The following is a 16,613-nucleotide window of genomic DNA, read 5'->3' as shown; positions in this document are numbered from 1 at the left end:
AGTCCATGCCTAACACAGACCATCAGCAGCAGAATAATACAGTGAATTGTCTTACAAGGAATATTACATTTAGAAAATTCCAGCCTTTGAAGTATTGTGCAGTTTGTTTTAATGGCCTCTTCAAAATGTGTATTTTGTAATAGCACTGTAAGGTAGGGGAGGAAAATTGTCTGGGTAAGATGATACTGTACCAGCTCTCTGACCACGTTGACCACTCTGACCATGTTGTTCAGTTAGGACATGGCATTAATTAGAGAGCAAATAAAGGAGCTGTCTCTTCAATCCAATGGCTAAACCTCTCTCAAACACATCATATTTTTTTTTCTCTTTTTAACAGCAAACATTGCAAATATATAAACTGTATCTGTACATAGTTCCTTTGTAGAATGAAATAAATGCAGGGAGAAAATGTTATTTTTTTGTATCGTTGTTCAGTAGTTCATCACAAAAAATATTTAGGTTTCAGTATACTTTTTTCTGATGTTTGTTACAGTATTTTCTTAAAGTACACAACAGCAAATCCACTGTCACAGGACTTGGCCATGCGATACCCAAATACCTATAATCCATTGCAACATATATTCTTAATTTGCAATTTGTTTTCTTCTTGTAACGTTAGGTTAAAGTTTTTCCCGTAAGTTTTGTACATAATGTGACAAATTTAAGATGGTAATTTCCAAAGTTCATTACCCCATTTGACCCACAGTCAAAATATGTCGCAATATATAAGTATAAGCAGTTGATCACAATATGGAAGTATCTATCCATTAAATTGTCAACTTTAACATAAGGTTTCTGTGTCAGCAATTGTATCTGCAACTTGTGGTCCAGTAAAAAAACACTTTCAAGAGCAGAACACAGATTAAGACTTCTGTTGCGCTGATACACCTTTCCAGTAGTCTAAAATGTCGTGCAGGTCCTCGTCCTTGGCAAACTGAACCTTTTTACGCAATGCATGCCCTGCGGCCATGTACTCCTCATCTTTGTGCCGTTTGCGGTGGAGTTTGAAGCGCTCCCAGATGCTGTGAGATGGTTTACAGTAGTACTCAGGACTGGAGGAGTAGCTTAAGTTGTGGTAATGTGGTGAGAGCTGAGAATATGCCATGTCTCTGGGACGGGGCCGAGTTAGAGGCTCTAGCATGGAGGCCTTGTGACTCCCAGGGCCTTCCAGCTCCTCAATCTGAGGGTCAGGGTATGAGTGCCGGTGGTCACTGTAGTGGCGGATCTTCTCTGCCTCTGCCCTAAGGATGGCAGCAGCTGGTGTTACAGTGAGGATGGTCTCACCCGTTGGCGAGGTCTTCTCTATGTACTTGGACTCAGAGCGGTAAGGCCTGGGGCTTCGCATGGGGCCTCCAGTGGCAGTGCTGGGTCGCTTTGGCGAGGCGTCTGAGGTGTGGTGCCTCTGTAAAGAGTGGTGGTAGCTGTCCTTATATCCTGGGGACAGGAAGCCAGACTTGCTCTGTGGCTGCTCTGATATTAGTACCAGCTGGGGCTCTGCAGTGGAAACAGCTCCCGATTTCACTCCTTGAAAAGATGTGGATTCCGACTTCAGAGCATCTATACAGTTGTTAATGATCTGATTGACTTTATCCACCTCTTTTGCAATAGTTGAGATCTCAGCAACTGACCCTTGGCTGTTCCCAGGCATGGACATCTCACATTCTCTGCGTTCATGGTGTTCCCCAGTTCGCACCTCTATGTAATTCCCCTTGCCCATTTTAGGCGTGTCACTCATCTCCTGAAGCTTGTACTGCTCCATTTCACTGCCAGATGGTAGGTACGGCATTCGAGACATATTCTCCCCAACCATTTGCTTCTGTGACATCCTAGACATAGTTCCTCCTTCGAGCTCTTGTCCGTATTTTAGTTCAATTATATTTTTCTTTAGGCTGCCTGCCTTTTTGTGCTTTTCATCTTGGTGACGTTTTTTCCGCAAGCAATAATAGACAACCCCTAGAAAAATGACCATACTAAAAAGACAACCTAAGATGGTCATGATGTAGTGGGTAGCTGTTGCATTGCTGGCCTGTTTGTCTTTCCCATTCCGGGGCCCAGTAGAGATCGCCAGACAAGTATGATTGAATCTAAGAGAATGCCGTATGGAAGCAACACAGTATGTATAGTCAGTGTGGGGTTTAAGGTTTTTAAGTTCAATGTCCTCCTTCTTAAGGTGCAGATTTTGAATTTCAGTGAAAAAGCTGTTATTGTACAGAACCAATATGTACATTTTCTTGTAGGGATTCGGGATCTGAACCGTGATGGTAGCGCCTGTGTGTGATACTTGCTTCATTTTCATAATGGGTTGTACATCCAGATCGATTTGTGTTGTGGTGATAATCTCATCTGGCTCAGTCCCTGAGGAGCAGTCCTCCAGCCCACAAGGTGTGGAGTCCGGTGGGAGGGTGGTGGTCTCAGGAGGCACAGGGATATATGGTGTCACATAATCATCTGTACACACAGTGGATAGCATATGTAGGGCATTTCGAAAAGTTGGATTGTTTGGGTTCTGGCTTAGCAGACTATAGCCAGAGACACCTCCTGGTGAGTCACAGACCATCCGTTCATTTGTCCTGTTAGGAAAGATAGAGAGCCACTTGACAAAGCCAAGAAGTTCACAGGAGCAATTGAAAGGGTTGGTGTAGAGCTCACAGGTGGTTAGTTTATTCAAGTTGGTAAAAGTGGACCCATCTAGCTGCTGAATACGGTTCATGGAGAGGTCTATGTTCTCTATATTGGAGCACTCCTCAAAGGCATTGGGTGTCACAGTCTCAATCAGGTTGGCCTGGAGGTAGAGGTACTGCAGCTTGCCCAAACCCCTGAGGATCCCCTCTGTCAGGTTGCGCATCTTGTTGAAGCCTAACTGAAGGACCTGCAAGTTGAACTGGGCAGAAAAGGCCCCATCTTCAATATAGTTGATCTCATTCTTGGTCAAGTTCAGGTACGTCAAGTTGGCGAAGCGGCTGAGGGCAGAAAAATGAATGCTTTTGATCTTGTTTTCATTCAGACGAAGGTCCACGATGGTGCTGTTGATATGCTGAGGGATGGCCTCGTATGGTGGCTGGTTTTGGCTGCAAATTGCCAGCCATACAAAGCCCTTTTCACCCTCAATTAACCAGCAGTCCCCATTGACTCCGCCTGTATGAGTCAAATATATAATGGCCACTGACCAGAAAAAGGCACTCATCACCATGCCCCCACTGCAGGCCATTGGTGCTACTCTTGAAGTCAGGAGCAGGGCTAGAAGCTAGATGATGGGAAATACCACTGTAGTTTCAATAAAGCTGGAGTGGGTGTGTTTGCAATTGAGCTGGGTGTTCAACTGTTCTCCTCAGTGCAGGCAACAATCAATCTATTGGAATCCTGTCCAATGAAGGATGTTCCAGTCATAATATACCAGCCTTTTACAAAAAGTTGTTAGGCATGTGCATTAAGACCAGCTTCCATGTAATGAGTTTTGCCGGGAGTGAACTTTCTGAGATGGTTTACTGAGATTCAGTATTTCACCACCTCAGATTGGCTTGTGCTTATTTCTCCAGGGGCTAACATCGTTGATTGGTCTCATCCTATTGTCACTTCCACTGACTTTCTTCCTGGGTCTCATTCATGGACTCAGAGGAACCTCCTGCGAAGAGCTGGGAAAAGGATACATGTTAGCGACATCATTGAATACTTGGATGTTAAAGTTAACCATTTCTTACCTACTGTAAATTGCAAATCACACAAATCAAACAAATTTACCTCTGAGGAAATAACATCTTACCAGAAATATGTCTAGCAAATATCATATATTTAGTAACCGAATACACTCGTTCAATAGAAGGAAATACATATTTAACTATTTGTGTATTTATCTTGCCTGTGCTTGTGTATAATTTGACTGCATCAACATAATCAATACACATTTTTGTTTTGTCCAAGTAATTGAAAATAGGAAGTATCTACCACATTGCGGGCAAACAACTGATTAATGCCTATGTTCTCTCTGTACATGGTCAACCAATTATTTGTACACAATTTAAGAGGTGCTCTGCAGTCCCTGTGGCATATTGCTATTAAAGGAAACCATTGGCCAATTACCACTTGACAGGTTGGGGAAAGCAAGGTCCCTGTTTTCACGCCATTAACCTGGGGACTGTCAAACACAACTTAATAGAGCCAATGTTTCGAAGCTACATTAAATCAATTACACTGTGCCCACTGAAATGAAGAAAGAACCAATTCCTCTTGAAACCCTCTTATCTACGTACCTTAGTAGATTCATTTGACCAAAAAATAGACACTTTTGTGTATCTCAGTGTTGTAATGCATGTAGGGTAACACTTTACATTAAGGTACCCATTGTAAAGGGTTTATAAATGGTTTCTAATTAGTTAATAAATCCAGTATATTATTCAATTATAAACAATTTACAAACAGATACTGTATCACTCATTGGTTAAGGCAGTTCGATATTCACTTTGTGCTTGCCAAATAGGGAGCTTGCAATCAGGAGCCAGTGCTTTATAAATGCACTCATAAATGCTCTGAAAATTTGCAATGGTTACACAATAGTACAGTTGGCAAACAGTTGTTTCCTGACTTGTGGAGATGATTACTGTACGGCTGTCACCATGCTGTCACCCATACTTAAATATCCACAGTGCAGGTTCCCAGATTTTATTTGTTGATATATCTATCCACTAAATACACCTTCTTGGTGTTCATCGATGTGTTGCTAGAGCTCTGAGCTGATTTGTCTTAATTAATGAGAGGACAACATTGATCATTCGAAAGTCATGTGAGTACTCTTCTGTCCTCTGTGCTTATGTAGAAAACATCTGACCATGTATTAATAAATTACATTTATAACTGATAAAATGGCACCTTAATGTAAAGCAGAACCATTTATTAATGAATTACCAACATGAATTAATGAGTTATCAACATTTGGAACTGATAAAATGTCACCTTTATGTAACAGGTAGCACCTGAAACCAATAATCTCTAGGTAAGGCGGGAACTTAGAGGGGAAATCTTGGCTGACATGACGATTTAAGAAACAGAGAAATGCATGATTAGCATACATGTTTGGTCCGCTCTGGAGCTAGTTATGCTGCCCTGGCATTCCGAAGTCCCGAAGGTAAACAGTTTAGCTTGGTGGCTCATAATAGCCGTGTAGTTTTGTTTCACCACAGGTTTGAATGGGAGCGGTCGCTGCTTTCTGCCCACAGTAGGAAGGAAGATGTAAGTCTGTACGCCGTATAGCTGATTGTAAATAGTGGGAAGCGATGGTGTTTTCATTAATGACTGTTATTTCACAACAGGTCTAGCCCGACCTAGGTGGTGCCAGTAAGAGGACTAGCCGATGTCTGCTTTGAACTGAGGTAAAGGGTTTTGTTGCCTGTAGAATAGTAGGAAGAATCAGGTGTAATGTAATGTAATGAGTAAATTATTAATCCAGTCTTTTCCCCTTTGTTAATAGAACTGCTAGCTGCTGTAGAGTAGATTTTAGCCTAATGGGAACTAATTGTATTTGGGTATATTATATGTGTTGATCTGTCTTGCTATTTGTGCTCTCTTTTACTGTGAACCAACTGGTCATTTAGCCTACTCTTCTCATTTGATCCATTTCTGTTTTGAGTGGGGGGCGTGGAGAGGGTTTCCTGGGCTTAGTCTCACTGCATGTGGTGTGTGTGAAGTGTAATTGCTTAATCACCGGGGAAGACCTTAGATCACCGTCTGCCATGTGCTTGCTGTGTGTTTGCCGCGGGCTTTCTGCGTGTTTGCCGTGTGTTTGCTGTTTGCCTATACATTCACAGATTCACGGTGTGCCTGTCCTGAGACTGCTGTGGTGGTAGCATCCCCCTCTACAGCCAGTTGCCCTACGCTCTTTTATCACTATGAATACACTATCAGTATAGCCAACACATTTTGTATAATGAGTAAACATTTTAAAGCTTAAATGTTGGAAATAAAATATTGTTATTTAACTGTAACTCCTCCCCTCATGTAACAAATAGGTGGCATTGTCCTGCAGTATATTCATCAACTGATAAGTCGCAGCCATTCAGGCTTTGAGTTCCCTTATACCACATTTATGTAAAGTGTAACACCGTTGATCATTTATTAATGAGGGGGAGTTATGAACCATTTGTAAATGTTAGATATATCATTTGATAGTTTTGACCAAATTCTGAGTAAAGATAGCAACACAAGAGAGCTGGCAGACAGTTCTGTTGTCAAACCTGCTTCCAGGTTGGTTATATTGTGATATATATTCTGAGTCCTTCAAAATAGGAGTGTCACTTACATCAATAAGGCTGCATTTACACTGCAGGTCGTAATGCCTAGTTCCGATTGTTTGCCTATATCCGAATTTTTTGAACGCCTGCTTACATCTACTTTTTAAAATGACCCATATCCGATACCTGTGCTTAAATTTGCTTACACTTGTGAAACAACCTGCATGCGTGTCATGGGTTTGGCTACTGAAAAGAAAAGTAAACATAGATACAGTACGGTACATTCTCGCTGGGGTCTTGGAAGAGGAGTAGGAAACACTGCACCTAGCACCAGCGGGTGCGGGGGCCTACTAGACTCTGTGGGCTCACAGAGTCGCCAGTACCTGACTAAGCCCCTCCTGGGGTGTGAACACAAGCACATCATCTATATTAGGCAGCAATGCTCAGGCCCCCTTATGCCCTATAATGTACACTCACCGGCAACTTCATTAGATACACGTTTTCAAACGGTCGTTAACGCAAATATCTAAACAGCTTGTGACAGCAACTCAATGCATTTAGGCATGTAGACATGGTCAAGACGATCTGCTGAGGTTCAAACCAAGCATCAGTATGGGAAAGAAAGGTGATTTAAGTGACTTTGAACATGGCATGGTTGTTGGTGCCAGACGGGCTGTTTTGAGTATTTCAGAAAGTACTGATCTACTGGGATTTTCCCTCACAACCATCTCTAGGGGTAACAGAATGGTCAGAAAAAGAGAAAATATAACGTCAATATGGACCAAAATCTCAGAGGAATGTTTCCAGCACCTTGTTGAATCTATGCCATGAATAATTAAGGCAGTTCTGAAGGCAAAAGAGGGGATCCAACCCGCTACTAGCAAGGTGTACCTAATGAAGTGGCCGGTGAGTGTATATCCCAGGATTGCTGGGAATTCTCCATGGCATACCGCAGCCTAGATGCTTTATTGCTCCCTTTCCAATCTGTGCCTTTCTCTCTGAAGCAGGAGCATCTGAACACCCTCTGTGCCATAACCGCGTGTTTACATGGCCAGGGTGGCTTCTTTCTGAGTTTATGATCAGTTGTTTGTCTGCTTTGTAAACCCTGCCAAGGGTAAGGCCCTGTCTACACAGTGCCTCTCCTATTGGATTGTGGGGGTGCTTAGTTGAGGCTTACAATTGTCAGGGATTGCAGCCCCCTTTGGGTGTCTGGGTGCACTCCACCTGCAGGTTAGGGGCGTCATGGGCCCTGTTCACAGGTGTCTCTGTTTCAGAGATTTGTACTGCAGCCAGCTGGGCATTCTTGGATCTGCATAGGTTTCCAGTTCAGATCAGGCAATCGGGGTGCTTCGCAGGGTCCCTTAGGGAGGAGTCGAACCAAGTCGACTGAAAAATAACTATAGATTACAAATGTTCTCTGAAAGAGATGAGAGAGACCCCTCACCCCATTGCCCCTCTCGCACTGAGCTGATGAAGAGTGGTTCGCTGGATAATATGGGCACAGTTTCTAGGTCCTATAGATAAGAGGAGTGGAAGATGGGGCTATCTACTTGCAAGTGTCACAGGCCTGAACCAGATGTGATTGTGAAAAGGGGTCTTCACCTCCTTCAGAGATTCGTAACCTTTAGTTTGCGATGGTGTTACTCTAAAACCAAATGGTTTAAGAGTTTTAGACTGGCCTGTGAAGCTTGAATCCATGTCACATATACTAGAGCCTGTTCCACTCTTTGAAAACGTGTGCTGGAAGTAGGATAATGCCTGTGTATGAATGGAAATTATTTACTGCCGGCCAGACATTTGTTATTCAAAGTAGAAACATTTAATCTGCATCCACTAAAATGTCAATACATCTTGCAAATTTCACATTCAGATGCGTACAGTATACTACATAAGCACGGCATTCTTGATTTCCAAAGACATAATACCTATGCAAAAATAGATTGGGAAAAATGATACACGATATCAAGGTAGTTTCAGCTACAACTAAATCAAATATCAACCAAAATCAGACCTTGATTTCAACATTGTGTTTTTGCCCAGTGGGTCCATTTAAGTACCATTCAATCCTAGATAAAGTTTTAGGTAAAATAATCTCAACCAATTTAATATTTTAGGAATGTAAGACATTGTTTGAGCAGTGGTAATTGAGAGCTTCCCTAAGACAACATTAAATATTCAAGGTGTTTTAGGATCACATGATTCTATTATTACTACTTCTAATTCATTCTGAATTGCGAAGGAGTGCCGGTGAAGGTGGTCTGGGAATGGACAGACAGGTTAATCAGATATTACAGCTGTTGAATACTTAAATCCAGAAGTATGTTATGAGTGCTCTCCCCAGCTGCCCCCTGATAAGGAGAGTGGATCCTTTTCAGTCCCCTCATGCAGGTGCTGACACAGGCTAGGATGTATCGCCTTGTGGAAGGGCACAGGGGGTGGCTTTACATAAAGGGGTCATCCATGTGGCTGGGACAGGGTAATAGTGACAGTTTATGGCAGAGGGAATATACTTCAAATTGGAACCTCGCACACCAACCATGGACCTAAGGTCATTCCTGCTGTCAGTTGACCTTTTGTAGGACTGCAATTAAACACAAATGTTTTGTTGCCATTTTTCATATCATAAATGAAGGGGTATAATTGTTCAGGAAATCAAATAACCAACAGCAAATACACTATATTACTAAATGCGCATTCTTACTTGAAAACATTTTACAATAATGTGTAGCAACCCCTTCTCTTTGATGTTTACCAACAATTGGTCCATCTTATTTTGTCTTTTTAAAATTTCATAAGTGAGAAACGATTACAACGTGGATTCATAAAATATTGGAGATGTTAATGTTCATAAACTTAATTCTACTTGAGGTGGGTGGGGGTAGAGAGACTCTGACGTGACGTTTTCCGCAATCTGCTATGAAAGCAAATGGTCATTTGGGCGGCAAGTTGGCAACCAATCTAATGTTCAAAATGACTTTTATTTTGAAACACGGAAATACATTTCAGCGTTGTTGAAAATCACAACACAAATCACTAGTCAAGCCAAAATACTGCGATACAATGAATGCGGTGAGTAATCCCCACTGTTACCTAGGCTTTGTTCACACGGCAGTGAAATGTGACCCAAACCCCCCCCCCAAAATAGATAAATTGCCAACATATGATTTAGGTCTGATTTATGCATGACCGTGTGAACAGCGCAAGTCACATGAAATCTGACTTTTTAAAATCCGACCTGGGTCACGTTCAGAGGTGGTATTATATCGGATACATGTCTGATATTTAGCAAAGCGCCCGCGGTCTGAACTGTCAAGTCGCATTTAATGCGACTTTTACTTCACTCTAGCAGGGTTGCCAGATGGGATTGACAATTTACAGCCTAACCAGTCTATAACCGCTAAATCCAGTAGCCCATTCGGCGGTAACCCGCCCCATCTGGCAACCCTGCACCCTCTACAAAAAGCCATAGCTAAGCATGTGGCTCTCTTTTTCCTCATCCTTCTTCTTTTGACCACTTGCTCATATCTTTGCCGGCTTCCGCTGCACAAAAACTTGAAAATGAAACCGGTTTTAACGTTATCATGTTATCCATGGTTACTTCCATAAACAGTGCGCTGCGCGTGACGTCAGTGTTATTGTCCTTCTGCACATCTGTCTGTTCAGGGCCGTGGAATGTTCACATGGGAGTCAATGTAGGTCAAATATAGGTCACATTTTAAAGTAATGAATGAATGAATGAATGAATGAATGGTCTTTATTGTCATTGATATAGTTACAGGTACCAAACAACGAAATTTGGGAGGGGGGGCTCCCCTGGTGCTAGGAAAAAAATATATAAAAACAAGAAGGGAAAAGAGCTGGTTTACATAAATAAAGGCTATGTACACTATCCACTATACTATACTATACAAATAAAACACTGTGCTGTACTCTATGCTATGCTATACCTATTCTAACATTTCCTATCTCTGAACCTTATGTACCCGAGGGTTGTCATATTGCACATAGCGTTATTGCACATTCATTTAAAGTGTCGCAGTTTGCAGGTTTGAAATGTTCACAGTTGTGTTTCAGTATTGCACTTGATTTCAATCCAGTAGCTGCCATCAAATTGTCTAGATTGTCCAGGGCCTAGAACCTAGGTCTTTGCTGTGTTCAGGGCCTGAATGGCCCTGGGGTAGAAGCTGAGCTTCAGTCTGTTTGTCCTTGCGAACATGGTCCTGAACCGCCTGTCCGAGGGCAGCCGAGCAAAGTGTTCGTACCCAGGGTGGGATGGGTCTCTGGAGATCTTGGAGGCCTTCCTGAGGCAGCGTGTGTTGTACAGCTCTTCCAGAGAGGGGAGGGGGGCGCCGGTGATCTTCTGGGCCGATCTCACGACTCTCTGTAGCGCATTCCTCTCTGCGGCTGTGCAGCTGGAGAACCACACGCAGATGCAGTAGGTGAGGATGCTCTCCACTGCGCAGCGGTAGAAGGTCACAAGCATCTCCTGTCCGATGTGGTTTTTCCTGAGGACTCTCAGGAAGTCGAGCCGCTGTTGTGCCTTCTTGATGATGGCTGCTGTGTTGATCTTCCAGGACAGGTCATCCCTGTATGTGCACCCCCAGGAATCGGAGGGTTGAGACTCTCTCCACGCTCCCTCCATCGACGAGCAGGGGCTGGACCTCAGATTTTTTCCTCCTGAAGTCCACGATGATTTCCTGGGTCTTTGACTGGTTCAGCAGCAGGTTGTTAACCTTGCACAGCTTGCCCAGCTGCTCCACCTCATCCCTGTACGCCGTCTCGTCCCCCCCCGAGATGCAGCCCACCACGGTGGTGTCGTCTGCAAACTTTACGATGGAGTTGCTGGGGTGGACGGGGGTGAAGTCGTAGGTGTAGAGGTTGTAGAGGATGGGGCTTAGCACGCAGCCCTGGGGGGACCCAGTGCTGAGTCTGAGGGCTGTGGAGGTGTGGGAGCCCACCCGCACCCTCTGGGGGCGGTCAGACAGGAAGTCCTTGATCCATGCACATATAGAGTGTGATAGTCCCAGGTCTAGTAGTTTGGTCACTAGCCTGTCTGGAAGGATGGTGTTGAAGGCAGAGCTGAAGTCCACAAAGAGCAGTCTCGCGTAGCTGTTTCCCCTCTCCAGGTGGGATAGAGTGGAGTGGAGAGTCGTCGCGATGGCGTACTCTGTGGACCTGTGGGCTCTGTAGGCGAACTGGTATGGATCCAGGTTGGGCGGGAGGCGTGTGACTATGTGGGCCCGGACTAGTTTCTCGAAGCACTTCATGATGATTGGTGTGAGTGCCACCGGGCGGTAGTCATTTAGGCAGCTCACCGTGCTTTTCTTCGGGACTGGGATGATAGTTGAGGTTTTCAGGCAGGGTGGGATGGTGGCCTGGGACAGGGACTGGTTGAAGATGTTGGTGAAAACCCCGGCCAGCTGGTCGGCGCAGTCCCTCAGCACCCGTCCCAGGACGTCATCCGGCCCTGAGGCTTTCCTGGGGTCCACCGCCTTCAGCACGCGTCTCACTTCATGCTCTGTGAGGGTGAGGCTGCTGAGAGCTGGAGAGAGTGGTGTTTGTGTTGTGGTTACCTCCGTTCGCCCCTCGTCGAACCGGGCGTAGAAGGAGTTCAGCTTCTCCGCCAGCAGGGGGTCGTCCTCCGCGGCTGTGAGCCTGTTGGCTCTGAAGTTTGTCATGTGCTGGACCCCCTGCCACACCCGCCTGGAGTCGTTGCTCAGGAAGCATTCCTCAATCTTCTCTCTGTGGTCTGCCTTGGCCTCCCGGATGCCACGCTTTAGGTTAGCCCTGGTGGTGCTGTACAGCAGTGTGTCCTTCGCTGAGAAGGCATTGTCCCTCTCCTTGAGCAGTTTTTGGACCTTCACAGTCATCCATGGCTTCGTGTTGGGGTAGACCCGGACACGTTTGTCCACGGTGGCTGAGTTGATGCAGTTCACTATGTGGTTCAGAACCGACGACGTGAACTGTTCCAGGTCCTCATGCTCATATTCCTGCCATGAGGTGTCATTCAGGCAGATCTGCAGTGGAGCGGACCCTGCTGGCCAGGTTCTGACAGTCTTAGTGGTGATGGGAGCACTTTTCCTCATGGGAGTGTAGGCTGGGATCAGGAGGATTGACACGTGGTCAGACATGCCTAGATAAGCTAGCGGTCTAGCCTTGTAAGCAAGCTTGATGTTGGTGTATACCTTATCCAGTGTTTTTTCTCCTCTTGTTGCACATTTAACATGCTGATAGAACTTCGGTAGTACTACCTTCAGGTCAGCATGATTGAAGTCCCCGGCGATTATATGAACTGCCTGTGGGTCTGCGCTCTGTCCACTGCTGATGACGTCATGTAGCCGCGCCAATGCTAAGCTACCATCCGCGCTAGGCGCAATGTAAACACATGTTATGTACACTGCGTTGAATTCCCTCGGGAGGTATGTGGGTCGGCATTTAACAGTCAAGTATTCCAGGTCTGGGGAGCAGTGGCTACTTACAGTTTTCGTGTTTAAGCACCAGCTGTCCTTCGTAGATATAATGAGGCCGCCTCCGCGCGTCTTCTCACTAAGCAATGTGAACTGCATGTGAACTGAAACAAAAAAATCGGATCTGTGTAAAAAATCGGAATTGAGCATCAAGACCTGCCATATGAACGAAGCCCTAGTTAACTATAATACAACTTTACATTGTTAGCAGGCTCACAAAACAAGCTGTGTTAGTTGATTAGCGAGGTTATTGAATTTTAGATCGAAGTCTAAAATGACACCAATATTTCTGACCTGTTTTTCAGTTTGAAGAAAGAGAGAATCATGTTTTGCACTGAGTTTCGATCTTTTGTCAGGTGCACCGAATACAATTATCTTTGTTTTGTCCTTGGGGGGAGGGGATGAATACTTTTCGCTTTCAGATTATGGGGTATTTTGCAGAGATCAGTGACTAGTTTTTTATTTTTATTAAATCTATTTTTAAATCAGAATTTGGAAAAACTCCAGGTGACAACTTACTAAAGGCACTGTATGATCAATTATCCATCAATTAGTGAAGCCACATGCTAACCTAGACATAGAAAAGAGATGCACCAAGTGCTGCACCTAAACTTGCTGTGTGCAGGACTCTGTAAGGAAATGCCAAAGGCTACCACTACAAAACCACCTTCATAACAACAAAAGTGCATTTACTGAGAGGCATTCAAAATAATCACTTTTTAAGCCCTCTGGAGGAGAGAGGTTCCTGTTTGAAACTCAAATGAAATGTTCCATGAAATTAATATGAAAAGTGTAGCTCTGGAGAATATCTGGCGAGGCGAAAGCTCTTTTAAGAGAAAACTGTCTCCTGTTATTATTCCCCAGTCCCTGACCTTTCCAGTAAATACCGCCTGGCAGTGTCTGAGAGCCAGTCTGACTTGACCTTGGCTCCCTCACAGCATGATGTTGTTGCAGGATCCCTTTAGGTGTTAAATGTTTTAGGTTTAAGTTAAACCTGAAAATACTCGTCTCATTAATAATGCATAGAGGTTTTGTTTGTCCACTGTGACTCACTCTGGTGGGCTTCTCTGATTCACCCACCAAAGCGCCAGCATAAATTATAGTGTTGCTAATTTTCCTTGTTTAGGGTCAACACTACAGCATGCATGTGTGCAGTGATTTAAGCCAGCAATAAGAAATCCCACAAGTACATTCAGGTTTGGTTTCTCAAATCTTCTAATGATGCCTACGCCTGAACAACAAAGCCTAAAGTGGTAAATCGAGGACAAATTACAAAGGAGAAAAGGAGAAATACATTTAAATGAATGTATGCATTAGTTTCATGTAAAGCACTCCATGTACAGTGTAGCCTTTAAATTAGCTTGAGGCAGTAAGCAGGCCATGTCCATAAGAGCCTAGGTCTATTTGCAGCCACAGGCCCACTTTCCCTAATGGCAGCAATCTCTATGTTTCAGGGGTAACCCTGAGTGCAGCACCCAGGGCGTTAGAGTTGAGCACTTCTCCCATCGGACACAGACAGGGCAGCCATTCCCCAGTCCCACTGCAAATGTGATATATTTGCATGCTGGGTAATGATGCATTTTCTTGTCATCCTCTATGGACAAGCTAATGAAGCCCGACTCTTGAAGACTGACTCAAAGGCTACACATTAAGATATTGTAAAATTATCACTGTTCTGGTTGGTTGCTCAAGGCACTATCATGCATACTGTCTTTGTGTTGGTGCTTCTCTGTGGTTCAGTGGTAGAGGAGCATTGTGCTAACAATGCTTAGGTTGTGGATTCAATTCCTGCTAGAACCATATATACTGCAAAATGTATGCACTCACTGCAATGTACCGTAAGCTGCTTCGGATAAAAGCCCCAGCTAAACGGCATATATATTAGTATTTCATATATAATTGGTGTCTTACATGTGAATAGCTACAGTACATTGCAAAGTAACACCTTGGTCTTGAATATATAATCAGATGGATACGTCTTTGTTTGAAGTGGTGATCGAAGTAAATATGATCAACTTCACATGCTGGCGTAATAGACCCAATGTCTATGATATGACAACTGAAACAACACAGGATTACAGAGGTCAAATACTATTACTGTTTTATATGATGGGGCAGGCCTGGCTTCTTTGGATGGGGTGAGTTCATGTTAGCTTGAGGGGAACTCTTTCAGTTGCATTGATTCCAGCTCTAACTCAAGTCTGAAATGGTAAGACATGCCTCTGCTCTCTCAAGCAGAGCCTCGGGGGTGCTCCTCTGCAACAAGAGCCAGTGTTTCAAGGTATGGGATGACAGAAGCTCCCATAAGCTTCATGGATGAAACAGATATGTGCTCGCTCTCTCTCTCTCTCTCTCTCTCTCTCTCTCTCTCTCTCTCTCTCTCTCTCTCTCTCTCTCTCTCTCTCTCTCTCTCTCTCTCTCTCTCTCTCTCTCTCTCTCTCTCTCTCTCTCTCTCTCTCTCTCTCTCTCGCCAAAGCAATTGCACTATTGTCCGAACAGGCTTAAAAAGACATGCAAATTCAATGAGAGAGCCTGCATGGGTCATATGGACAGGGCATATAAAGCAATAATAGTGATGTCTCATTCTATGTCTACCAATCTATGGCCTCGATTTCCTCTGGTCTCTGCTGTTCTTCTTTATATATTGTGCTGTCTTTCTTCTTTGGATGGGGACGGTGCCTCTGTCCCCCGAGACCGCCCTCATCCATCCCAATGACTGCACTGTATTTGATGTCATTGAAAATGAATGCGGTTCTTGCTGGAAAGAATGGAAAAAGGTAAAGATGGGCAACCAGAAGTGGCGAATCAATTGAGTTGAAATGGAACTGCTTCTCTGGGGAAGGAAAACATTGTGCTCATTGAACTACTGAATTGCTTTGGAGAGAGGGAAGAGGAGGAGGAAGCGTATGCTTCATTTATATCAGAGGATATTAAAGTAATGCATTAATTAATGAAGGAATATCTCTTGGAGTAGAATTGATGGTTCTCTCCACCCTGCATGTTGTTTGTTACACGATGGGCTCCCTTTTGGTGCATCAACGGCATACTTGGTGGACTTGCCAGGTCTCTTCAGAGAGAGGGCCTCATACAAGACGGACAGCTGCAAGGCACGGCACACTAATTATTCTTTTTTTTATATATCTAACTTTACTTCCCTTATCCCTCATAGGTGAGTGATATTGTGCTGCAGCACTGTGTGTGGAATTAATTTGTTTTCCAGACAAAACCCTTCTATTTCCCCATTGGAATTGGAATTGCCTCTTCATATAAATTGAGGTCAGAAAAAGCTTTCACTGCAAGTGAAAGACATAGAAGTGATGATCAAAAGCGTAACAAAATGAAAACATAAAGGAAAGAAAAGTACAGCATGTGGGCATAGTGTACAACATAGATTGAAACTACTTTTGGTATCCAATAACCAGTAAGTAGAGTCTAGTCTATGTTGCCACTAAACTAGACCACAAGATGCCAGCAACTTAGAAACCAGAAACGTGAGAATCATAGACAGCAGCAAGAAACCAAAAGGTCAATAAAGGCAGATGAGGTGACTGAAGTGCCTGAAAGACCTGAAAGGACACTTATTGAACCATTCATTTCCTTGACAGAAAAGTCCCGCAAGAGCATAAATTCTCCTGACTTCAATATACAGTAGACTCAGATAAAGAATTGTGCTTTGCTGCTTGGGCACATTATATACATATCATGTTCACTTTTTAGGTTAATTAAGTACATTTTAAAAAACAACTAAACTTGCTCAACCAAAAAGGTGTGAAATAAGAGCAAACCATTACGCATGTCTTCTTCCATCTTCCCTGGCTAATTACCGAATAGATCATTTGTCTCACGCATGAGCATTTCTATAACCATCTCAGGTGGAAATATTGCTTGAGCAAAGAGTGATATCATTTATCTTATCAACTTGGAA

At 43.8% G+C, this 16,613-nt stretch overlaps 1 protein-coding gene across 1 annotated transcript; it reads right to left on the bottom strand.

Moving 5' to 3' along the window:
• Nucleotides 1-862: 862 nt before the first annotated feature.
• On the bottom strand, nt 863-3,220 carry elfn1a (extracellular leucine-rich repeat and fibronectin type III domain containing 1a; the record flags this gene model as incomplete). The annotated part of the gene is made up of 1 exon (XM_080524928.1): nt 863-3,220. The coding sequence occupies exon 1, from the start codon at nt 3,206-3,208 to the stop codon at nt 863-865; it is 2,346 nt and encodes a 781-aa protein (XP_080381054.1). The 5' UTR covers nt 3,209-3,220.
• Nucleotides 3,221-16,613: the final 13,393 nt, after the last annotated feature.

Source organism: Nansenia antarctica, assembly GCF_963989245.1.
Source record: "Nansenia antarctica genome assembly, chromosome: 2".
NCBI classification, from domain to species: domain Eukaryota; kingdom Metazoa; phylum Chordata; class Actinopteri; order Argentiniformes; family Microstomatidae; genus Nansenia; species Nansenia antarctica.
The sequence above is the reverse complement of the archived record's forward strand: the minus strand, read 5'-3'. Positions and strand labels throughout refer to the sequence as shown.